Source organism: Apostichopus japonicus, chromosome 9 (assembly GCF_037975245.1).
Source record: "Apostichopus japonicus isolate 1M-3 chromosome 9, ASM3797524v1, whole genome shotgun sequence".
NCBI classification, from domain to species: domain Eukaryota; kingdom Metazoa; phylum Echinodermata; class Holothuroidea; order Aspidochirotida; family Stichopodidae; genus Apostichopus; species Apostichopus japonicus.
In genome coordinates, this window is record NC_092569.1 from 37000536 (window position 1) to 37026812 (window position 26277).

A 26277-nucleotide genomic window follows, 5' to 3' on the forward strand; every position below is an offset into this window, starting at 1 on the left:
ATACTCACCGGGGGTGACTTCAAATCTAGGTACCGCAACCACACGAAGTCATTTCGCAACAAAAAATATGAAAAGGAGACAGAACTATCCAAGCATATCTGGGCACTGAAAAGCAAGGGGAGAGACTACACTATTGAATGGAACATATTGAAGAAATCCGACACACACCAACGCGAATCAGGATCATTCAATCTATGCATGGAAGAGAAGCTGGCCATAATACAATCGAATGACAGATGCATCAACAAAAGAACCGAGCTGTTATCGCACTGTCGCCATGGCAACCGTAAACACACACGCCTGAAGCCGAGATAGCCTATGTTGTTCAGTTGCCTGATGATCGGTGCGCGAGACGTACCCGTGAAACTCCGAGTAGCAGTATGATGATAGTTTAGTTAAGTACATTATGTGATATTCTAGCTCTGCCTTGGCATAGAGCACTCTTTGTGAATATTGACCACCATTCTATGTGATATATATATATATATATATATATATATATATATATATATATATATACAATATATATATATATATATATATATATATATATACACACAATATATTTATATATATATATAATAATAATATAGAACTGTGGTATATATCACCGATAGTTTACCTTAGTGTGGTGAACGAGGTACAATGTCCACGTCAGTCTCACGATATGTAAACACATAAAACAAAGAAGCTATATATCATAACTTGAGAGACATTGAATCACGACCGATATACGTTGACTTGAAGGCCTACATGCACACTGTGAAAGTGTGCGCTAATAAACTTAAAGAGTGTTTAGCGACGGAGAACAACTACTAATTTGTTGCATATATTAACGACGACTAGTCGATACCATGATGGAATTATTCCTTCAGTTATCAACAATTATTGTTTCAATTCTGTCTTTCACTTCAGCAGGTATGTAATCTAAGTAAATTCAAGATATGGCTGTACGTGAGCTATAGGGCCTATCTTTATCGCGTACCGATATAACAAAAAAAGAGCTAGCCACACTTGTCACAGCATTAGTGGAAAATACTGAACAAGTTATTATTTCCAAGTTCTGTGTGCGTTTAATTACTCCTTTCATCATAAGGTACAAATAATCAGAGCATTATGTACATATCCTTTCATGTCCTTTGTTTTTAGATAGAATCACAAACTAAGTTATTTCTTCTTCGTCGTTTATCAGTTAACAAGTATCAGTAAGCCTGCATAGATAGTTACAACGTTATACGCTATTCCTCACTCGATAGTTGAACATTATACGCTATTCCTCACTCGATAGTTACAACATTATACGCTATTCCTCACTCGATAGTTGAAACGTTGGCCATTCATGATACCTGCAACATTTCATATCATGACCATGTAAATTTTTAGCTATATATTAGAACCGAACATGGAATATAACAACAGATTGTACGTTTTGTCTCCGTTTAAAGAGTTGACCCATCAAGATGATATGAAGGGTGCTCGGTCACACTTGTAAGGTCTATTTCAAGGAACCATTAGTATATGTTCTTCTTAGATTTGTATAAAAGATGGAATGGTCACATGACATTTAAACGGTCTTTGTATTCGATGATCAAGATCGGGAGAAGGCGTCTGTGTGTCGAGGGGGGGGGGGGGGGGGTTAATGGGTTTTATTTCGAGAAATGTTGGTGATTATCCCAAAGTATATTTCGGCCATTTTTCGCATATATTTTGGGAAAGTAGTTTTCCGAGATTACTATATTGGGAAAATATATATTTCTCTGCAAAAACTTTTTATAATTATCTTAGACGCAACCCCCCCCCCCCCCCCTCTCTGCCAAAACATAGTTATGATTAAGTGATGTGGTTCTGACTTTCGTAATTATCTGATGTTTGGTTACCCATTGGTTTCAAGATCTCAACAAAACCTGAAAAATGACGCCGCTGTAAGCTGTAATGACTAGACACATATCGGGCGAAAAAACGTATTAATGATATTATTAACAGAATGCACCTTACCAGAAGAGGTTATAAATATTGAGGGCGTGCGACTTGTGGAAGACAAGGAGTTTTACAATCTCTGGGAGTCTGTTCGGTTAGAGTGTTCTGATGGGTACGAGCCTCTGTTACAGGACTTTACTCCATTCTGTACAGAACAAGAAGTCTTTGATCCAGACCCAGTCATCTTTAATTGTTTAAGTAAGTATAACTAAACGGGATATCATGTACGGAGCAGGAAAGGCTCTGCTAACCAACCACGACCGTTAGCTATTATAGTCATATTTGAAAATGAAATGATATTAACCTGAATTTATATCGTCAAATAGCTACGACTTTAATAAGAGTAAAATTAAACATCGGAGACTACGATATTTCCATTAAGACAACTATCTTCACGAAAAGAGTGAAGTAAATGTTAGTCGGATGCATCTCGGTACAGAAACAATAAGGGACTACAAAGCAAAGTACTGTATATATAGGGCCATGTGTATAACATTATTAATTGTTATTATAGAACATTAACTTATTTTGACAAATTACTAATTAAATAGCGAAATAATAATTTGTTAAAACAGATTAATAATGTGTAATAACAAATTAATAACGATTATTTGCAAGGCCCTATTATGCAATTTTGCAACAAATGACTTAGTACGAATAATAATTTCAAGTGTCCAACTTTATTCGATATATGTTGCATATTTACCTTAGTCTACTTCTAATACAATGGTAATCGCATTGAACTCTATGTATTCTGGTTGGTTTGTGAACCAGTGGTAGATTTGAGATGTTGCAAAGAAGTTTTATTTTCGAAGAGGATGGAGATTACGTGAAAAGAAACGGTCTAATATAAAGTTAGAACGAAATGAAACCAATCTTTGTTAATGGCTGCAAGTCACAAATGTCAACTCACGTTAATCTTGATCATAATATACAATAGGAACAAATCCACATATAGATACCTCACAATATACAAATTATCTTCTTCCAATGGAAACAAATTGAAACTGGACAGAACCATGAATAGTCTATTTTGGTGAAATGGAAGCATTACATGCCAAGTTTGTGTTTATGTAAATAAACTGTATTAGGCCTGACCCGAATACATTATACAATTAACCAATCTCCCTTACTGATTAAGCTTTATTTAGGACGACGTTTATTTAATATTATAATGATATTGTACCGTTTTACATTCTCATGATTCACAATATTTGTTCAGAAACATGCTCCCCTCCAACTTTGGAGGATGATACGTCATTCACCGACAGCCATGGCAACGGTGAACCTACAGAAGCATATCAAGCTTACCAGGTTGTAGAGTTTGCCTGCAGTGAAGACGTGAGTGTTGGGTACCTCGAGGAGGATGTGCAACCTCTTGCTTACTGTAGTAGTAATGGAGAGTGGGAACCAAGTGTCTTTCCTGATTGTAAAGGTATTTTGTGGTATATTAAATCATTAAGGAGTGCACAGTGGTTAACGCCGGTGCCTTCCAATCATAAGGTCCCCAGTTCGAGTTACTCCAAGATTAATGTATGTCGTCCGGTTACAGAGTTGTTGACAATTCATAATCATGGGCGTTAAATATGAATCTAAGAGACTGACTTCGGTCAGCTTGCGGCTTTGATAAGCCAATGAGGTTTCTACGCGCATCAGATGGTAATATGATGTAGTTTATTTTAATAGTCAATTGTTATGTAGGAGTCGTCAATAGTAACGAATGGTCATACACGCAGGGCATGCCAGTAGTTAGGCCTATCATGTGCGTCTATTACTCGTATGGTAATCTTAGACATGTTGTGGTAGCATATTGGCGTCACCAGTCATGAATGCTATAATTCTTTAGAAGTAATTACTTTTTGCTTCTTGCTTAGTGTCTTGTACAGTGCCGTCCTTACAAAATGACACGATGTACGGTTCACCGTCACCCCAAGAAAACATCGGGTATATCCGACACAACACGAGCATTACATATAAATGCATTGACAGTATACCGGGTGGTATTCTTCAGGGACCTTTGGAGACATTGTGTGACGACGGACAGTTTAATGATCCAACAATCCCTGACTGCCAAGGTAAGTATAGAACTATAATTGAATGCATTATTCAGATACTTGAGTGTGATTCTGTCATTCTTCTTTGAAATGACAACACTAACAATGACAAAGAAAGACACATGATACTGGTTGGGGCATAACGACTGATCCGCTCTCAACCCCAGTCCCCTTGCATCGGGACTGTGACTGTGTGATCATCGTCGGGTGTGTATCACTATTCCCCTCGAAAAGGAACAGATACTACACATGATCTTAGCCAAAAGGCTGAGAAGCGATCAGTAGGATACTCTGGTTGGGTGCATATTCAGTAGGACACTGGTTGAGTGCATATTCAGTAGGATACTGGTTGAGTGCATATTCAGTAGGATACTGGCTGAGTGCATATTCAGTAGGATACTGGCTGAGTGCATATTCAGTAGGATACTGGTTGAGTGCATATTCAGTAGGATACTGGTTGGGTGCAAATTCAGTAGGATACTGGTTGGGTGCATATTCAGTAGATACTGGTTGAGTGCATATTCAGTAGGATACTGGTTGGGTGCATATTCAGTAGGATACTGGCTGAGTGCATATTCAGTAGGATACTGGTTGAGTGCATATTCAGTAGGATACTGGTTGAGTGCAAATTCAGTAGGATACTGGTTGGGTGCATATTCAGTAGATACTGGTTGAGTGCATATTCAGTAGTATACTGGTTGGGTGCATATTCAGTAGGATAGGCCCACTGGTTGGTTGCATAATCAGTAGGATAGGCTCACTGGTTGGGTGCATATTCAGTAGGATACTGGGTGGGGGGGGGGCGACCTTGTCTCAATGGTGTGAGATGAGGACGGCATATGGGGAGGGGTGACTTCGTCTCAATAGTGTGAGAGATGAGGGAGATGGGAAGGGGGAGTGGGGTGGGTGACTGTTTCTCAATGACGGTGGTAGGTAGGTCCTTATTTTTGTTATTGCATGCAGTTTATTTTCCATATATCTGTACCCGTAGTATCCTGTGAATCCCCTCCAGGACTGGTACCATCAGGTGTAACAGATCATGGTATTGTAGTAAACTTCACATGTGGTACAACAGGTGGCCTCATCCAAGACGGGAATGGGGTTAAATGCGAAGATGGTCATTGGTCCAAAGATCCAGTGTGCTCTTTCTTATGTCCAGGTAAGTAATTTGATTTTCCATGATTAACCCATTGTATGGCATGATTGCTGCTTAATACATGCTGTTTACTGGTGCAACCCTGGTCGGTTGGTAATAACAAATTATTAATTTTGATTTGCATGACCCTAATAGGCTTTCATATAAAGCTTACAGTGTATAGGTTTATTCATTGAAAATATATCCTACCATTGATTACAGAAACCTTTTGAATTTGATGGTTCTTGGCTACCTTTGTCCCATTGCCCTGCAACAAGTATATGAACACCTACATACCATAAACTGTATGCTGTTAATCAGTCTGTGTTCTGGTGGCAATTTTTTTTTTAATGTTGTTCATTATTACAGGTAGAAGCGAATATTACAGGCCATTGAATGACGTCAGTACATCAGTGCGGGAAAAGCGATCACTGGACACCAGTACTCTACAAGAAACACCATTTTCTGATGATCGACTTGTAACAAGCATAACAGCAGGGGTGGTTGCAATGGTAACGACCACTTCTGCGGTTGGTTTCGTGACAGTTGCTATGAAATTTGGAGAATATTTTTCGGAAGTACTTTGACACTTTTGTTATAGCCTTTCAGTAATGTAGTAACCATTATAGCTATTAGTATGTACATAACTACATGAGGCAGTCATTGTACATTATATAGAATCAACTATATATGTAGGTCAACAGAAAGAGCACTGTGTAGCTAGAGGCTTGATCACATAGGTAGGGGAAGGGAGAGAAGGGGTGGGGGGGGGTAGCTCTGTTGGTACCTTTTGAATAAATTAACACCTTACATAATAAAGTATAGGTTTCCATAAGATATGGACACTATGAAAAAACAGGTGGATTTGCAATGTTAGGTTATCTGATCGATCGGTAGGTAGCATTGAAACCTCGATAACATCTCGATTGAATTGCAAAAGTACAAAAATGTCAAATGTTGTAGCTTGATGTACGTTTGATTTAATAACAAATCTAAAATGTGGACTAGTTCTCACATATGTTCAGATGGAATGAAAGCAAGCACAAAATGATATATTTAACAAACTTTTTAGTCAGATTGAAGTATTTGTTGAACACAAATATCTTAAACATGCTTCCTAATGAAACCCTTGTCTTCAGTAAAGTTTTTTATTTTAGAGATAACAAATATAGAGAAACAAAAATACAGTTGCTCTGTCCAGATTAGTTTATTCAAGTATTCTCTACAAATATTTTATAATTTTCACTATAAGCATTATTTATAAAACCCACACTGATATTAAGCAAGGTGATGAATACTATTATACAGCCATATAAAGGAATCACCATCAATTCTCAATACTAACATACATTTATCAAATTCTAAATACTAACACACATTTATCAAAGTTCACATCCAATACTCTAGATACAAGTATTGTGTCTGCCAGTAGACATCCAATACTCTAGATACAAGTATTGTGTCTGCCAGTAGACATTCAATACTCAAGATACTAGTATAATATCTGCCAGTAGACATCCAATACTATAGATACTAGTATTGTGTCTCAGTAGACATTCAATACTCAAGATACTAGTAGCATGTCTGCCAGTAGACATCCAATACTATAGATACTAGTATTATGTCTGTCAGTAGACATTCATTACTCTAGATACTAGTATGTCTGCTAGTAGACATTCAATACTCTAGATACAAGTATTGTCTCTCATTAGACATTTAATACTCTAGATACTGGTATTTTGTCTGCCAGTAGACATTCAATACTCTAGATACAAGTATTGTCTCTCAGTAGACATTCAATACTCTGATACTAGTATGTCTGTCAGTAGACATTCAATGCTCTAGATACAAGTATTGTCTCTCAGTAGACATTTAATACTCTAGATACTAGTATTATGTCTGCCAGTAGACATTCAATACTCTAGATACAAGTATTGTCTCTCAGTAGACATTTAATACTCTAGATGCTAGTAGTATGTCTGTCAGTAGACATTCAATACTCTAGATACAAGTATTGTCTCTCAGTAGACATTTAATACTCTAGATACTAGTATTATGTCTGCCAGTAGACATTCAATACTCTAGATACAAGTATTGTTTCTCAGTAGACATTCAATACTCTGATACTAGTATGTCTGTCAGTAGATATTCAGTACTCTCGATACTAGTATTATGTCTGCCAGTAGACATTTAATACTCTAGATGCTAGTATTATGTCTGCCAGTAGACATTCAATACTCTAGATACAAGTATTGTCTCTCAGTAGACATGCAATACTCTATATACTAGTATTGTCTGCCAGTAGATATTCAATACTCTAAATACTAGTATTATGTCTGCCAGTAGACATCCAATACTCTAGATACTAGTATTATGTCTGCCAGTAGACATCTATTATATTACATTGCGTAAGACTGTACACCACTAATAAAAATACATGACTGATTCTTTGATTAATGCTGAAGGTGGTTTACAAGGTGGAGTACATGAAAGTTCAAACAATGAATATGAGATGAATTATTGACCATATCCATGGAGACATGAATGGTTATGAGGTATGAAGAAAGCAGCGAATCAAATCAACACATGACAGTAATGCAGCTAAATCTCTTGGAGGGGATTAGAGGAACCTAAGAAGAAGCACATGATATTGAGGAAAAGAAGGATGATTAAAAAAGAACCAAAAAATATTAGAGAGAGGTGTGTATCAGTTCATTCCATGACTACAGTAATAACAGAACACTGTATTTGTCAGCAAATCTGTTCTATCTTTAACTCTTACTTCTGGTTTTTTATCTATACCCACCAAGGTTTAGTATGCCTACACTTATGTGAGAATTCTGAGTATGAACTGTATTCACACAAAACTCAGAATACTCAGTATGGACAATTTGATCATGAAGGACAGTATGCCTACACTTATGTGAGAATTCTGAGTATGAACTGTATTCACACAAAACTCACAGTACTCAGTATGGACAATTTGATCATGAAGGACAGTATGCCTACACTTATGTGAGAATTCTGAGTATGAACTGTATTCACACAAAACTCAGAATACTCAGTATGGCAAGTGGATCATGAAAGGACAGTATTATGTGAGAATTCTGAGTATGAACCCTATATCCACAATGCCCAGAATCCTCAGTATGGACTATTTGATCAAGGACAATTTTGCCTACACTTATGTCAGATTTCTGAGTATATACCATATGCCCACTAAGGATAGAATCCTCAGTATGGTAAGTTTCTGCCTAGTGTCTGCTATTAAAGTATCCCCAGTGTGGACTACTCCCCTGTACAGACAAATCAAACAACTGCTTAACAAATGTTTAAAAGATAACTGCTGTTTTTCCAATGACCCTACTATGCAGTAAATTCCATTGTTGTTTTCTACTGGCCCATTGTTGGCCCAAAATTCCATTGTTGTTTTCTATGCAGTTAATTCAATTATTGTTTTTCCACTGAACCTACTATGCAGTTAATTAGATTGTTGTTTTCACTGGCCCTACTATGCAGTTAGTTCAGTTGTTTTTTACTAAACCAAACAGCATGTGGCCCATGTGAAGAATCTGTATAAGCAATAATCTAGATGAAAGATATGTAAATAATTGGAGAAAACAAGCATCCTATTATGTGATTCAACCTGGAAGGATAACAATGCAACTCTCTGTCACTTAAACTGATTAATATTGCAGAGGGTAAAGGTCAACATATACTTAATTGTCATGTGCACCCTCACAATATATAAACTTCACTGAAGTATGAGATTCCTAACAGTAAGAACTTCCTCCATTCTGCTCATGAGTCTTGATTCAAATATTTATATGATCTCTAATATTTGATCTCTAATATTACACAGATTATTGCACCTATAATTAATTCTGAAAATAACAAAACTAATCCATAAAGAAGATATTCTACTATCACATATTGCACATCATATCAACAAAAGACGAATATTGAAATAATCTTTAAACATTTTGCACAATAATATTCACTTTTCTTTATAATTCTCTACGAGAATTGAGCTGAGTATTCTTAGCACCATCTACAGTGATAACTATTTTATATTTGGCTGAGTACATGAGAAATGAAAAACTGAATCCATAACAAGAATGTTATAACAAGAATGTCCATATTGCACCTAGTTATATGTCCAGTTATACTGCACTGTCAGGAGTAATACATATTCCATGCCAGATGTCTGTCAACCAATAGTCAAACCCTTCACCTGCAATAGAAATTTAGGTGTAACAGACATACAGTTAAATACAAAGTATAATGAAATATAATGGAATAAACCTGAAGACTTCTATACATGTAACAATCTGTGATCAAATGTACACCCTTCAAAATCTCTGTAATGTACAAAACACCCTTGTTACTCCCTGGCCCCTAATACACCTAAAGGATTAGCCTGCTCTGCTGTAAGGTATACAACACCCTAGTAAATCCCTGGCCCCTTATACACCTCAAGGATTAGCCTGCTTTGATGTAAGGTATACAACACCCTAGTTAATCCCTGGACCCTACATTAATACACCTAAAGGATTAGCATGCTCTGATGTAAGGTATACTACACCCTAGTAAATCTCTGGCCCCTTATACACCTAAAGGATTAGCCTGCTCTGCTGTAAGGTAAACGACACCCTAGTAAATCTCTGGCCCCTTATACACCTAAAGGATTAGCCTGCTCTGCTGTAAGGTATACGACACCCTAGTAAATCTCTGGCCCCTTATACACCTAAAGGATTAGCCGGCTTTGATGTAAGGTAAACGACACCCTAGTAAATCTCTGGCCCCTTATACACCTAAAGGATTAGCCTGCTCTGCTGTAAGGTATAGGACACCCTTGTAAATCTCTGCCGCCTCTTACACCTGAAGGAGAAGCCAGCTCTAATGTAATGTTACGACACCCTTCAAATTTTCTGCCCCTTTGTACACCTGAAGGAGTAGCTGACTCTGTAATGTATACTGCTGTTAATCTCTGGCCCTTATATACCTGCAGGCCCCAGTTAATCCCTACTCCCTCAATGATGTATTTAAACTCTTACAACTTCTAGTCTTCATCGCTGTCCAGAGAAAGAATCTCTTTTGGTAATTCAGTGACATCTGTTTTGTTTGTTGCTACAGATTCTGGTTTTTCCTTCTCTTTATCTTCTTCTTTGTCTTCTTTTTTCTTTTGCTCATTTTCCTGCTCAGCTATTTCATCTTTCTCTTCTGCTTTCTGTTTTGCAACAATTGCTGACCAATTTTGCAAATTTGTTCTAAAAGTAGGAATAAACAAAACAAACAATTATTCTAACTGCAGGCACAAACTGGATACTGCTTAATGTTCCAGAGAACAATCATTGAGTACCAGCTGGTAAAGACTTAATGTGGTATTTTGTTAACCAAGTGAGGTGAGAAGAGGTGGCATAGCAGTAACTTCATGGTTGTGGTTGCAGTAGTGAGTGAGGTCACTTGGTAATGTCTGGGTGAGAAGAGGTGGCATAGCAGTAAGTTCACAGTTGTGGTGGCAGTAGTGAGGTCACTTGGTAATGTCTGGGTGGGAAGAGGTGGCATAGCAGTAAGTTCACAATTGTGGTGGCAGTAGTGAGGTCACTTGGTAATGTCTGGGTGGGAAGAGGTGGCATAGCAGTAAGTTCACAGCTGTGGTGGCAGTAGTGAGGTTACTTGGTAATGTCTGAGTGGGAAGAGGTGGCAAAGCAGTAAGTCCACAGCAGTGGTGGCAGTAGTGAGGTCACTTGGTAATGTCTGAGTGGGAGGAGGTGGCACAGCAGTAAGCTCACAGCTGTGGTGGCAGTTATGAGGTCACTTGGTAATGTCAGGGTGGGAAGAGGTGGCATAGCAGCAAGTTCACAGTTGTGGTGGCAGAAGTGAGGTCACTTGGTAATGTCTGGGTGAGAAGAGGTGGCATAGCAGTAAGTTCACAGTTGTGGTGGCAGTAGTGAGGTCACTTGGTAATGTCTGAGTGGGAAGAGGTCGCATAGCAGTAAGTTCACAGCTGTGGTGGCAGTAGTGAGGTCACTTGGTAATGTCTGGGTGGGAAGAGGTGGCATAGCAGTAAGTTCACAGCTGTGGTGGCAGTAGTGAGGTCACTTGGTAATATCTGGGTGAGAAGAGGTGGCATAGCAGTAAGTTCACAGTTGTGGTGGCAGTAGTGAGGTCACTTGGTAATGTCTGAGTGGGAAGAGGTCGCATAGCAGTAAGTTCACAGCTGTGGTGGCAGAAGTGAGGTCACTTGGTAATGTCTGGGTGAGAAGAGGTGGCATAGCAGTAAGTTCACAGTTGTGGTGGCAGTAGTGAGGTCACTTGGTAATGTCTGAGTGGGAAGAGGTCGCATACTAGTAAGTTCACAGCTGTGGTGGCAGTAGTGAGGTCACTTGGTAATGTCTGAGTGGGAAGAGGTGGCATAGCAGTAAGTTCACAGTTGTGGTGGCAGTTATGAGGTCACTTGGTAATGTCTGGGTGAGAAGAGATTTAAAGCCCAGTTCCCAATCCTACCTTTCGAATGTGGCGAGAGTAATGTAAACTAATTTTTAAGAATCTCACAAATGAGTAACAAAATCAAATCTACCTGGCACCCTCCAGCATTGGTCGGGCATTTGGAATATATTGTTGCAGCAGATCGTAGCAGGGTAAGCAAATACCAACAATAAAAGAAACCTGCGAAAGAAAATGGTATAACAGCAATAAAACAAATACAAAAAAACCCCATCTTTGATATCAAAATATGTAATTACAGGAATAAGGCAAACATGACACAACATTCCACACATTGATTGACAACTGTATTTAGCATCATTGCAACTTTCACCTGGTTGGCTGAAAGTTCATGTGCCTTAGCTCTATCCATCATAGGTATGGGTTTCACAACTGATTAGCTATCATTGTAACTCTCACCTGGTTAGCTGGAAGTTCATGTGCCTTAGCTCTATCCATCATAGGTATGGGTTTCACTACTGATTAGCTATCATTGTAACTCTCACCTGGTTGGCTGGAAGTTCATGTGCCTTAGCTCTATCCATCATAGGTATGGGTTTCACAACTGATTAGCTATCATTGTAACTCTTACCTGGTTAGCTGGAAGTTCATGCGCCTTAGCTCTATCCATCATAGGTATTGGGTTTCGACCGTGTGCCTTTTCTTCATCACCCTTTGTTATTTAAAGAAGCAAAAATATACATTCAGTGTACAAAGTAAATAAACTATTATATTACAAAACTTCAATTATTGTACTACCAAGAAAAACAAGTAAAATGATGAAATTTCCCTATTCAGCAACAGTGAATGTTTAAACTTATCTCCTGTCCCAGAAAATAACATATCCCTACTCAGTAACAGTGAATGTTTAAACTAACTTACCCACAGACACAGAAAGCAGTAAATGTTTAAACATGTCAACTGTCACAGAGAGCAGTGTTTAAATTTGTAAACTATTACAGAATATAGCAATAGCTTAAAACTAGTCTCCAGTCATACCAATAGCTAATGACTAATGATATACCAATAGCATCAATAGCTAATGACATACCAATAGCATACCAAATGACTAAAAGAGTCTTCCTTTACAGACAATAGTACACAGTAAATTTTAACCTCTTTGACAAAGAACAGTCATTGTTTACCTTAAACTGCTGTCACAGCAAACAGTGTGTTCCACTTAATGGTTACAAATAAGAGAACTATCTATACATGTGTACAGGTATGAACTGTCACAAAGAGAAGTTGACATTTATCAACTGTACATGTTTACATCTGTCATAAACTACAGAGCATTCTAAATCTGTTGCTTCATTTCAATGTTAACTATTCTACAAGTGTTCTAAATGAGCCTTAAACTAACAAAAACTGAAACATTTTCTTGGTCAACACAGCTGCTAGCAGCATGCAAGGTATGACTAATTGCTTTTAACTGAAAGAAATGAAGATGATCATAAGTAGACAGCAAAGAAGATCAGATTGGTGGACAGAGAAAGGTGAATTAAATCATTGTTAATCCTCTGATCTGGAGGTATGGTGAATTAAGTAGACCCATTTACATTTTAGAGTATAACTACTGGCAGGGCTCAGACTGCATCCTAGCTCAATCACAAAGGGTGAACCATAACTCCCAAACAAGTAAGGAATGTTCAGACTACATCCTAGCTCAATCACAAAGGGTAAACCATAACTCCCAAACAAGTAAGGAATGTTCAGACTACATCCTAGCTCAATCACAAAGGGTAAACCATAACTCCCAAACAAGTAAGGAATGATCAGACTACATCCTAGCTCAATCACAAAGGGGAAACCATAACTCCAAAACAAGTAAGGAATGATCAGACTACATCCTAGCTCAATCACAAAGGGTAAACCATAACCCCCAAACAAGTAAGGAATGATCAGACTACATCCTAGCTCAATCACAAAGGGTGAACCATAACTCCCAAACAAGTAAGGAATGATCAGACTACATCCTAGCTCAATCACAAAGGGTAAACCATAACTCCCAAACAAGTAAGGAATGTTCAGACTACATCCTAGCTCAATCACAAAGGATGAACCATAACTCCCAAAAAAGTAAGGAATGATCAGACTACATCCTAGCTCAATCACAAAGGGTGATCCATAACTCCCATACAAGTAAGGAATGATCAGACTACATCCTAGCTCAATCACAAAGGGTAAACCATAACTCCCAAACAAGTAAGGAATGCTCAGACTACATCCTAGCTCAATCACAAAGGGTAAACCATAACTCCCAAACAAGTAAACGAATGATCACACTTCATCCTAGCTCAATCACAAAGGGTGAACCATAACTCCCAAACAAGTAAGGAATGATCAGACTAGATCCTTGGTTGCAAATGTTTATCTCACATTCATTAAGGACATCCATGTCAAAGATGCTAACATCTGACTATAAGCAAATTCATTCACACTTACAGAATAAAATCCATTTCTCCCTATAATTCCTTTCCACTGACATGCAGACTGTTTTAATTTACTTTCTATTACAAATTAAAGTAACATCTCTCATAGCAAAAGAAACTAAAAATGAACCTGTTCATAAAATTCTTCAAATATGTCTTCGGCCACTTTGGCTTGGATGTCAAAGGGTTTACATACAGCACAAAGGTCACATGCTGTCATGACAATAGCATTGCATAATCTCCTGTTATGAATTAAATGAAGAAAGAAAATGATGGCTGAACATGCACAAAGATGGACATTATTAACTCATATTGATTACCACATCAGTAAGAAATTACACCATTGGAATGAATAATTACTGCTTACAAGTAGAATGGGCCATGACAACAGAAATGTTGAGGAAAATGAATTAATGATGCCAGCACAGAACTAGAGAGAATTAGAGCAACACATGGTGGTGGTTTATTACAACTGAAGTGAAAAGAGTGTGCAATGTTAAAGGTCATGCATGCCATGCATAGGAACAAGTTATGCCTTCATCTGATTAACTACTGAGAACAAAGAGCACATTATATAACCCAACAGTGATCATTGTCTAACACAAGCACCAGTATTCACAACTTTAGTGAGCAAAAACATGAGAAAAACACAGAAACTGATATAAATGACACTGAAGCCACATAAACCAGATGAAGGTTTATTTCAATATTTTCTCACTAGGACTCAAACTTTTTAAGACTTGCTACTTGACCAGATGCTTTCAATAATTCACATAATATAGGTTTCTTGTTGGTTTTTTTAATAATGAGGCTTCACTTTCAAACGAAAGTTTGTAGAAATGTTATTTTCCATAAGTTTGTAGTGTGAAAATGAGATGGAGAGCACTGACATCATAGCTTATGAACACTGAATAGCATTCTGTTGACTTATGAACACTGAATAGCATTCTGTTGACTTATGAACACTGAATAGCATTCTGTTGACTTATGAACACTGAATAGCATTCTGTTGACTTATGAACACTGAATAGCATTCTGTTGACTTATGAACACTGAATAGCATTCTGTTGACTTATGAACACTGAATAGCATTCTGTTGACTTATGAACACTGAATAGCATTCTGTTGACTTATGAACACTGAATAGCATTCTGTTGACTTATGAACACTGAATAGCATTCTGTTGACTTATGAACACTGAATAGCATTCTGTTGGGTTATGAACACTGAATAGCATTCTGTTGGGTTATGAACACTGAATAGCATTCTGTTGACTTATGAACACTGAATAGCATTCTGTTGACTTATGAACACTGAATAGCATTCTGTTGACTTATGAACACTGAATAGCATTCTGTTGGGTTATGAACACTGAATAGCATTCTGTTGACTTATGAACACTGAATAGCATTCTGTTGACTTATGAACACTGAATAGCATTCTGTTGGGTTATGAACACTGAATAGCATTCTGTTGGGTTATGAACACTGAATAGCATTCTGTTGACTTATGAACACTGAATAGCATTCTGTTGGGTTATGAACACTGAATAGCATTCTGTTGACTTATGAACACTGAATAGCATTCTGTTGACTTATGAACACTGAATAGCATTCTGTTGGGTTATGAACACTGAATAGCATTCTGTTGGGTTATGAACACTGAATAGCATTCTGTTGACTTATGAACACTGAATAGCATTCTGTTGACTTATGAACACTGAATAGCATTCTGTTGACTTATGAACACTGAATAGCATTCTGTTGACTTATGAACACTGAATAGCATTCTGTTGACTTATGAACACTGAATAGCATTCTGTTGGGTTATGACCAATACCTGCTTTTTGTTCACAGAATAAGTATCAAATGACAAAATGAATGGCTCTAAAATCTAACCCTTGCACATTTTTGGGAGACAAGAATATTTTATTGAAACACAAAGTACTGGTAAAATGGCAATAAATTAGAGACTCATTGCATTAGTTTGTAAGTCAACAAAACTGATGAAACATTTAAAAAAAATAGAAATTTAGGCTCTAAATAATGTTTTGTCAATTAGATATGGATTTTATATCTGCAAAGTTACTGTCATCAGATATGTGGGGATGACATTATGACCAGATATCTTGTAGGACTATACAAAGTCAGCTGGATCGGTGTGCATGGGTCAGATTAGATGGATCATGATGTTTGTCAAACCTACCTGCTGATAAAACTCATCAAAGATAACTTTAACTGTCTGTTGCTGCATGTGCCAGGGTTTAGTGTTAGCTGCAAGGTCACACGCTGTCATTGTTAAGGCTCTGATGCAGAGCCTGCTGACAGCAGTGTAGGGCAAGCAAGCATTAAAAAAAAAACATTGGTGAAGAAGGAAAAGGGACACTGACAGTGCTGTTCATTCTATACACAATATTCATCCTAATTCCTTATGTCACATTTGATTCCATACACAAATATCACACATAGATCCATACACATCCATATCACACCTATTTCCATATATCACACCTGGTTTAATACACATATATCCCTCCTAATTTAATATATCACACCTAATTCCATATACCACACCTAATTCCATATATAACACCTAATTCCATACACATATATCCCTCCTAATTCCATACACATATATCCTTCTTCATTCCATATACATATATCTAATATATACCACACCTAATTCCATATACTACACCTAATTCCATATATATCACACCTAATTCCATATACCACACCTAATTCCATCCCTCCTAATTCCATACACATATATCCTTCTTCATTCCAAATATATCTAATATATACCACACCTAATTCCATATATATCACACCTAATTCCATATATATAACACCTAATTCCATATATCACACACCTAATTCCATATATCACACCTAATTCCATATATCACACACCTAATTCCATATATATAACACCTAATTCCATATATCACACACCTAATTCCATATATCACACCTAATTCCATATATCACACACCTAATTCCATATATCACACCTAATTCCATATATATCACACCTAATTCCATATATCACACCTAATTCCATATATCACACACCTAATTCCATATATCACACCTAATTCCATATATATCACACCTAATTCCATATATCACACCTAATTCCATATATCACACCTAATTCCATATATCACACACCTAATTCCATATATCACACCTAATTCCATATATATCACACCTAATTCCATATATCACACCTAATTCCATATATCACACCTAATTCCATATATCACACCTAATTCCATATACCACACCTAATTCCATATATCACACACCTAATTCCATATATCACACCTAATTCCATATATATCACACCTAATTCCATATATCACACCTAATTCCATATATCACACCTAATTCCATACACATATTTCCTTCTTCATTCCAAATACATATATCTAATATAACTAATTCTTGGACTTTGTTCAATTAATGTGAAATTATTTGCTAAAATTGAAGGATTATCCTTGAAGGATTACTGGAGGTCCAGGGAAAGCATATTGGTGTCTCTCTTTACAGATATCAGAAGCCAAACCTGATTTGCTTAGTAAAAAGTGTCCAATCAACTAAGAAAAACACACTTAATAATAGTTTCAAAAGTAAGGATGGATTGTAGATGAATAAAGCTACACTCCACCTTGACAATCCAATGTTAAGCTCTCCCATGTAATGTACTTTTTCACATGTTAACTTTGTGTTAACATGGATGGCCATCACCTTGCTCTCCCATTCCACACGAGTGAGCACTCTATCAATGTGGAGTATTCAGATTGTGTTTAAAGCCTTCATTAACAAACCCCAATAACATGCCTAAATTATAGATTGTTGTGTTAAAGTGCATAAGGAGCATAACTACCTATTCATACATATAAATCAATAAGAGCTGATTATTGATGGTGCCAGCAGGATTAGGTGCTATTAGGGATAAGTGCAGTGCTAAAGTGCATGGAGGGTACAGTAGTATGGATGGGTGTCAGAAACTATCATACTTTAACATAGAAGCAGGAAGTAATACACTAAAACCATAATTATACTGTAGAAAAAAAGAACAAAAGAGTATCTTACGATAGAGTATTTGGATAGCACAATAGCTCTCAGATTGTACAATAATTGATTGATATGGAGATATGTGGTTGAATATAAACTGAAGTAGATTACACAGCTTGGAGCAAGCAAAATGTATAAACGTATTATCAATTGCACTTAGCAGGTGTAATATAAATCATTCTACATCAAATCTGTATCGGACTATATATCATATGATATAATGTGGATATACATTTAACCATATGTATAAAATATATAATGTGGATATACAATAACCATATGTATACATATATATAATGTGGATAAACAGCATCCATATATGTATAAATATACATATACAGGCCACAAATTTAACAATTTTTAGGGCATGGCCACTTTGGCCTTGAATGGGGCAAAACTTTAAAGGGCACCAAGGCCATATGAGGTAAGGCACCAAGGCCAACTTGCATCTTAACGAAGGGCAACAAGGCCATAAAGAATAAACATCATAAAACAATTTCTGTTCAGGTCCTGGCGGCTGTTTTAATGAAGCAGAACAGTAGAAGGTGGTCTCTCTCACTTCGCTTTCCCTTTTGTCAATAGAATTATTTAACCCCGAGATAACTTAGTGAATGGTATACACAATAAATAGGGCAGATGGCTCAGTGCCTTAGCTTCGCTGTTTGACAGGGGCGACCCTGCCCACCACTTCTTTCGCCCACCCTGCCGTTTCAACCAAGTTTTACTCCACACCCCCTCCTCTTCGTCCGCCCTTGTACTTCCCTACTCGCCAAATCCAACTAGCTCCATGCTTTGACCTTGCAGCGATTCCAACAACCAACTCTTCAGAAATCCTTGTACCTACAGTGTGCATATCTCGCGCTAAATTCCACACAGTTCACTGTACTATTGCATGTACATAGGCCTGTTCAAAAATTTTCAACTACACATGCGCAAATCCTCAAAATCTGATCCAACATTTATCCTGGGCTAGGCTCTTTGCAAACAATCATCTCTACGAAAATTACAGTATGCCTAGATGTGAATAGCTTTTTACGCAATGTGGACTAAAAAATCAACATTCAATGTCTACTTTTGACGATTCACAGTAGTCTACACACGAACGTTGAACCAAAATTTTTTACTGAAGCACCTGGTCAATTGGAGTGCAAAAAAATTTGCAACAGAAACTACTGTGGTATGAATGCACATTTTACATTAGGAACTATCAATGCAGAGAGTGAGATGTAATATCCTTTTCAGGATCAGAGATGTTAGCTTCCCACAAAATTCATAGATTGTCTCAACTCATAACATTTTCTGATCAAAACAATGGTTCAAATATTACGTGATAGTCTCAGAAACAATTCAAGTTCATCTTCGTACCAGGAGTGATTGTTTTCACAAGTAACTAGGACGGTATGCGACAAGGCCTAACGTTATGATATTTGAGTGCACACATATGATAGCCTATACAACAATATACATCTCTCAGGGAAAGTAACGTTGCAAGTAATTGTTGTTAAACAACTTCGTGTTCAAGAATGTTCCAGACAATGGATAGGGTCTATCAGCCAATCAAATCACAGGAATTTTGGAAAAGCATCATTGTCTATTTTTAGCATGAAAATCTCTGTAATGGAGTGTTGTAAACCCTGTACCTTGCGGTTAATTTTCATGATATATTTATTTCAAACGAATTCAATTATCTGTAGGATTGGGAGAAATTTTGGTTCTTGCCAGAAGAAGTTGTGGTTTTTTGAAAGAAATCATGAAAGATGTTCATTCAAAAGTGTGTTTTGTTATGTTTTCTGTTGACCTAGTTATCAGGGTGTTCTTGGGTTTGTTTCTCAAAAAGGGCACAGCGGCAATCAGAGCAAAAAGGGCAAGGCAGATTTTCTATAGGCACCAAGGCCAGTTGGAAGGGCACCGTCGGCCATGACCGTCGTGAAATTTGAGGCCTGCATATATATCTATATCTATATATATATATATCATGTCGATATGTAATATCCATATAGATACAATTGATTTCATCTGGATACACAATATACACATATACACAATATTTATAATGTGGATATATTAGACTTATCATCAATATTTTCTATGAGAGATGTAATATATTAAACTTATCTCACATATCATATAAGGTTATCACTAATAATTGAGTAGGTAGAATGAAACAATCATAAATTCTATGGTGATTATAAAGACATGCTGTTAACTAATGGTAGTTTATAATGAAGGATATATGCATTTCATTAAAAGGTTGATTTTAGTTTGAGGTTTAGTCTTTAAATGTTACAGCTGCTACAAATGTCAAGATATATCTTACATCTATAAGGGATTCTCATTCAATGCTTTATTGATGACAATGTTGGCTACTGAGTGCAGTTAATGTGAGTTCATTAGTGTTCATTATTATCTGTACAGTAACATGGTCACCAATGACCTCTAAACCTATATCAAACCTGTACATTAAAGCAGATGTAAGGTGAATAGAGATATCTCTACCTGTGCTCAGGGTTTGACCAATTAAAATCTCCTTTTGTGGTAATCTTCTTCAGTTTATCCTTGTTGCCAAAGAAGAGAGCTAGATCTGTGGCTAGGATGGAGTTCCTAATATCTCCAAGGACTTGTTTGTACTCATCTGAAGTAAGATGCTTGAAGATATTGTGGCCCTCATGCTGAAAAAAACACAGATTATCAACATGAACATATGGAATAAAATAGAGCTAACATTAGAGATGATACATTACCATGTACCTGGGATGGTACATAGTATGAGCAGGGATGGTATGTTGTAATCACATGAAGAGATGATACATTACCATGTACCTGGGATGGTACATAGTATGGGCAGGGACGGTATGTTGTAATCACACGAAGAGATGATACATTACCATGTACCTGGGATGGTACATAGTATGAGCAGGGATGGTATGTTGTAATCAGATGAAGAGATGATACATTACCATGTACCTGGAATGGTACATAGTATGGGCAGGGATGGTATGTTGTAATCACATGAAGAGATGATACATTACCATGTACCTGGAATGGTACATAGTATGGGCAGGGATGGTATGTTGTAATCACATGAAGAGATGATACATTACCATGTACCTGGAATGGTACATAGTATGAGCAGGGATGGCATGTTGTAATCACATGAAGAGATGATACATTACCATGTACCTGGGATGGTACATAGTATGGGCAGGGATGGTATGTTGTAATCACATGAAGAGATGATACATTACCATGTACCTGGGATGGTACATAGTGAGCAGGGATGGTATGTTGTAATCACATGAAGAGATGATACATTACCATGTACCTGGGATGGTACATAGTGAGCAGGGATGGTATGTTGTAATCACATGAAGAGATGATACATTACCATGTACCTGGGATGGTACATAGTATGAGCAGCGATGGTATGTTGTAATCACATGAAGAGATGATACATTACCATGTACCTGGAATGGTACATAGTATGGGCAGGGATGGCATGTTGTAATCACATGAAGAGATGATACATTACCATGTACCTGGAATGGTACATAGTATGGGCAGGGATGGTATGTTGTAATCACATGAAGAGATGATACATTACCATATACCTGGAATGGTACATAGTATGCGCAGGGATGGCATGTTGTAATCACATGAAGAGATGATACATTACCATGTACCTGGGATGGTACATAGTATGAGCAGGGATGGTATGTTGTAATCACATGAAGAGATGATACATTACCATGTACCTGGGATGGTACATAGTATGAGCAGGGATGGTATGTTGTAATCACATGAAGAGATGATACATTACCATGTACCTGGGATGGTACATAGTATGGGCAGGGATGGTATGTTGTAATCACATGAAGAGATGATACATTACCATGTACCTGGGATGGTACATAGTATGGGCAGGGATGGTATGTTGTAATCACATGAAGAGATGATACATTACCATGTACCTGGGATGGTACATAGTATGAGCAGGGATGGTATGTTGTAATCACATGAAGAGATGATACATTACCATGTACCTGGAATGGTACATAGTATGGGCAGGGATGGCATGTTGTAATCACATGAAGAGATGATACATTACCATGTACCTGGGATGGTACATAGTATGGGCAGGGATGGCATGTTGTAATCACATGAAGAGATGATACATTACCATGTACCTGGAATGGTACATAGTATGGGCAGGGATGGTATGTTGTAATCACATGAAGAGATGATACATTACCATGTACCTGGGATGGTACATAGTATGAGCAGGGATGGTATGTTGTAATCACATGAAGAGATGATACATTATCATGTACCTGGGATGGTACATAGTATGGGCAGGGATGGTATGTTGTAATCACATGAAGAGATGATACATTACCATGTACCTGGGATGGTACATAGTATGGGCAGGGATGGTATGTTGTAATCACATGAAGAGATGATACATTACCATGTACCTGGGATGGTACATAGTATGAGCAGGGATGGTATGTTGTAATCACATGAAGAGATGATACATTACCATGTACCTGGGATGGTACATAGTATGAGCAGGGATGGTATGTTCATCACAATCCCTGTGGTATCTTTGTGAGTGCTCATCTTTTCGTAGCCCTGACACAATGCCTGTTGTGCCTATTAGGTATTCTGGACCTGTAAATGCCAGTAATACCTTATCTGGGGGACGACATTTTGCCAACACCTATATTGGCAGAAATATGTCATATTATGATACCTAAAATATACTACTATAAATTGAAAAAGAAGCATACCTCAACGAACAATCATTCATGAGACATGTGAGCATTCACATCCGACAAGCACAAAAAGTGTTATCTGAGCTTCACTTTCCTCCCCTTTTGTCAGAAAATTACACCAACAAAATGTGACAAATGTCAATAGGTAGATGAGAGCGCAATAAAAAATGTCAATAATCGCAAATAAGTAACAAGTGGTAAAGAGCTGAAAAGGGCGCCAGCAGTCCATTTGAGTCCGTGACTGTATGGACTGTATGGACGCTCCACCACTGGATTGGTACCTGTAATATTGTGATGGTCATATTAAAGTGATGATGCTCCATGGTAGACGTTGAATACACGGCAGCCAGGGGACTAGCACTATTAATCATAAATGAATTGTTCTTGCCGCGATGATCAAGGTCATGGCAAAGACAAGCCACAAACAAAGCCAGGCACTGGAAAGATAAGGAAGACATGGTAAGTGTCTCTGCAGAAACAGAACATGTAATATATATGTGTTTCATGAGACTTGTCATCATAATACAAATCTTATTTCTTACCAGAAAGCCCACAGGCTTAGTGATTCCTGCTACCTATATGAAACCATTCAGTAGAATGTATGCAATTGAACACAACATGAAATAACTTGTGTTTCATGAGACTTGTCATCATAATACATATCTTATTTCTTACCAGAAAGCCCACAGGCTTAGTGATTCCTGCTACTGTACCTATATGAAACCATTCAGTAGAATGTATGCAATTGAACACAACATGAAATAACTTGTGTTTCATGGGACTTGTCATCATAATACATATCTTATTTCTTACCAGAAAGCCCACAGGCTTAGTGATTCCTGCTACTGTACCTATATGAAACCATTCAGTAGAATGTATGCAATTGAACACAACATGAAATAACTTGTGTTTCATGAGACTTGTCATCATAATATAAATCTTATTTCTTACCAGAAAGCCAACAGGCTTAGTGATTCCTTGCCACTTTATATAAATCCATTAGTGGATTGTACATATGACTGTCAAGGTTACACCACTGCTACCAGCAAGATACTTGCCTTCAAGTGGGCCTACATATCAAGTATGAAGTTCATCTCAATTTTACTAGATTTTGACATTTGACCTCAAATGTCCTTGATCTTGATCAAACCAAAGGGATTCTTATACTCACTATCAACGTGGATCACTGTACCATGTATAAAGTTTTTCACACTGAGGTGTACAACGTATGGATATCATTCAAGCTTTAATTATTAAGTTATTGTGTTTAAAATGTTTCCTTGAGATTCAATTGACTGCTTTTGACCTTTGACCTCCATTACAAAATGAAGAATCTTGTCCTCACTAATATTGTGGAGTTATCATGGTGGTTCTAAGGTAGTCTGACTCTGAGCTCAGTGATGTTTACCTCCAAAAGAAACAATAGCGTTCTTGTTTGCAGTAAGGTGAATTCACATACCAAGAATGAAGTTGATCCAAGCTTGGCTTTCAGAGTTATTTGTGTTTACAAAACTTGTTATAACTTTCACCTACTTTGTCCTCAAATGACCTTTCACTTCCACCAATTGCAATAAGGTTAGTGTTGTTCTCACTAAGGGGGAATGATCTTACTAAACCTGAAATTCAACCAAGCTTTAGTATTTGAGATATCATGTTAACAAGGTTTTCAGACTTTTGATATGTGTTGACCTCAAAAGACCTTTAAATTCCACAAATTTCAATAGGATTCTTGTCCTCATCAAGGGGATCATACATCGTGTGAGACACAACCAAGATAAACTTCAGAAATATATCAGAAACATAAATGTGTAAAACATTTTTGAACAGACACAATGAAAGCCAGTTTGACCATTGAAAGAACTATTAATATAATACCATATGGATCTCAGCTTGCTACCTCTAATGGTGAAAATATCCTTACAGTTCCAAGAACAAAGACACACTTGAGTGCTAGGAACTGATCTAATGGCTGTTAGACTAGGTAGTCCATAGACTAGCCACTTACATTGATGAGTGTAAGATGTTTAAAGAGCTATAAAATACCAATATGGATGTGAGTTTGCTACCTCTAACGGGGTAAAGACCATTTCCTTACAGGTCCAAGAACAAAGACACACTTGAGTGCTAGGAACTGATCTAATGGCTGTTAGACTAGGTAGTCCATGGATTAGCCACTTGCATTGATGAGTATAAGATGTTTAAAGAGCTATTAATAAAATACCAATATGGATGTGAGTTTGCTACCTCTAACGGGGTAAAGACCATTTCCTTACAGGTCCAAGAACAAAAACACACTTGAGTGCTAGGAACTGATCTAATGGGTGTAAGACTAGGTAGTCCATGGACTAGCCACTTACATTGATGAGTGTGAGATGTTTAAAGAGCTATAAAATACCAATATGGATGTGAGTTTGCTACCTCTAACGGGGTAAAGACCATTTCCTTACAGGTCCAAGAACAAAGACACACTTGAGTGCTAGGAACTGATCTAATGGGTGTAAGACTAGGTAGTCCATGGACTAGCCACTTACATTGATGAGTGTGAGATGTTTAAAGAGCTATAAAATACCAATATGGATGTGAGTTTGCTACCTCTAACGGGGTAAAGACCATTTCCTTACAGGTCCAAGAACAAAGACACACTTGAGTGCTAGGAACTGATCTAATGGGTGTTAGACTAGGTAGTCCATGGACTAGCCACTTACATTGATGAGTGTGAGATGTTTAAAGAGCTATAAAATACCAATATGGATGTGAGTTTGCTACCTCTAACGGGGTAAAGACCATTTCCTTACAGGTCCAAGAACAAAGACACACTTGAGTGCTAGGAACTGATCGAATGGGTGTTAGACTAGGTAGTCCATGGACTAGCCACTTACATTGATGAGTGTGAGATGTTTAAAGAGCTATAAAATACCAATATGGATGTGAGTTTGCTACCTCTAACGGGGTAAAGACCATTTCCTTACAGGTCCAAGAACAAAGACACACTTGAGTGCTAGGAACTGATCGAATGGGTGTTAGACTAGGTAGTCCATGGACTAGCCACTTACATTGATGAGTGTGAGATGTTTAAAGAGCTATAAAATACCAATATGGATGTGAGTTTGCTACCTCTAACGGGGTAAAGACCATTTCCTTACAGGTCTTGATGATCGTATACACACTATGAGCCACAGAGAATGCATGAGTCCAGTTGTGGTAAGGAACTTTACGGTAGTTTTTGCGAACAGTTAAAATAAATCTGCACAATTCATCGTAGTCAAACCTGTAGAAGATATTAAAGTAAAAAAGATGAGAGCTTAGATTTGCAAGGATAGATTATGCAACAAGTCA

General features: G+C 37.4%; 2 protein-coding genes and 1 pseudogene across 12 annotated transcripts in view; 1 reads left to right on the forward strand and 2 right to left on the reverse strand.

The window, feature by feature from the left end:
- The first annotated feature begins 694 nt into the window (after nt 1–694).
- LOC139974507 (coagulation factor XIII B chain-like) lies at nt 695–6353 on the forward strand. Its single transcript, XM_071981707.1, has 6 exons — nt 695–918; nt 1984–2175; nt 3200–3412; nt 3852–4052; nt 5023–5190; nt 5536–6353. The coding sequence occupies exons 1-6, from the start codon at nt 855–857 to the stop codon at nt 5751–5753; spliced, it is 1056 nt and encodes a 351-aa protein (XP_071837808.1). The 5' UTR covers nt 695–854; the 3' UTR covers nt 5754–6353.
- LOC139974597 (U2 spliceosomal RNA) lies at nt 4234–4310 on the reverse strand (annotated as a pseudogene).
- Nucleotides 6350–26277, reverse strand: part of LOC139974506 (probable 3',5'-cyclic phosphodiesterase pde-5) — a 137938-nt gene continuing 118010 nt past the window's right edge. For 5 of the 11 annotated variants that reach the window (XM_071981700.1, XM_071981701.1, XM_071981697.1 and 2 more), the window contains 7 exons: nt 26056–26209; nt 23223–23378; nt 20666–20838; nt 14218–14329; nt 12248–12328; nt 11750–11838; nt 6350–10436 (listed from right to left, as the gene is read on the reverse strand). In XM_071981700.1, the coding sequence (XP_071837801.1) occupies nt 10229–10436; nt 11750–11838; nt 12248–12328; nt 14218–14329; nt 20666–20838; nt 23223–23378; nt 26056–26209 (973 nt within the window). In that variant the 3' untranslated portion in view covers nt 6350–10228. Of the gene's footprint in view, nt 10437–11749; nt 11839–12247; nt 12329–14217; nt 14330–16292; nt 18156–20665; nt 20839–23222; nt 23379–26055; nt 26210–26277 lie in introns of those variants that run through there. The other 6 variants (XM_071981706.1, XM_071981702.1, XM_071981699.1 and 3 more) reach the window with 4 other exon arrangements.

Bases quoted from the DNA above. Each gene is read 5' to 3' on its own strand.
- LOC139974507 (XM_071981707.1), top strand. From the start codon at position 855: ATGATGGAATTATTCCTTCAGTTATCAACAATTATTGTTTCAATTCTG. The intron at 919-1,983 runs GTATGTAATCTA...TATTATTAACAG, and splicing joins TCTGTCTTTCACTTCAGCAG to AATGCACCTTACCAGAAGAG. The intron at 2,176-3,199 runs GTAAGTATAACT...ATATTTGTTCAG, and splicing joins AGTCATCTTTAATTGTTTAA to AAACATGCTCCCCTCCAACT.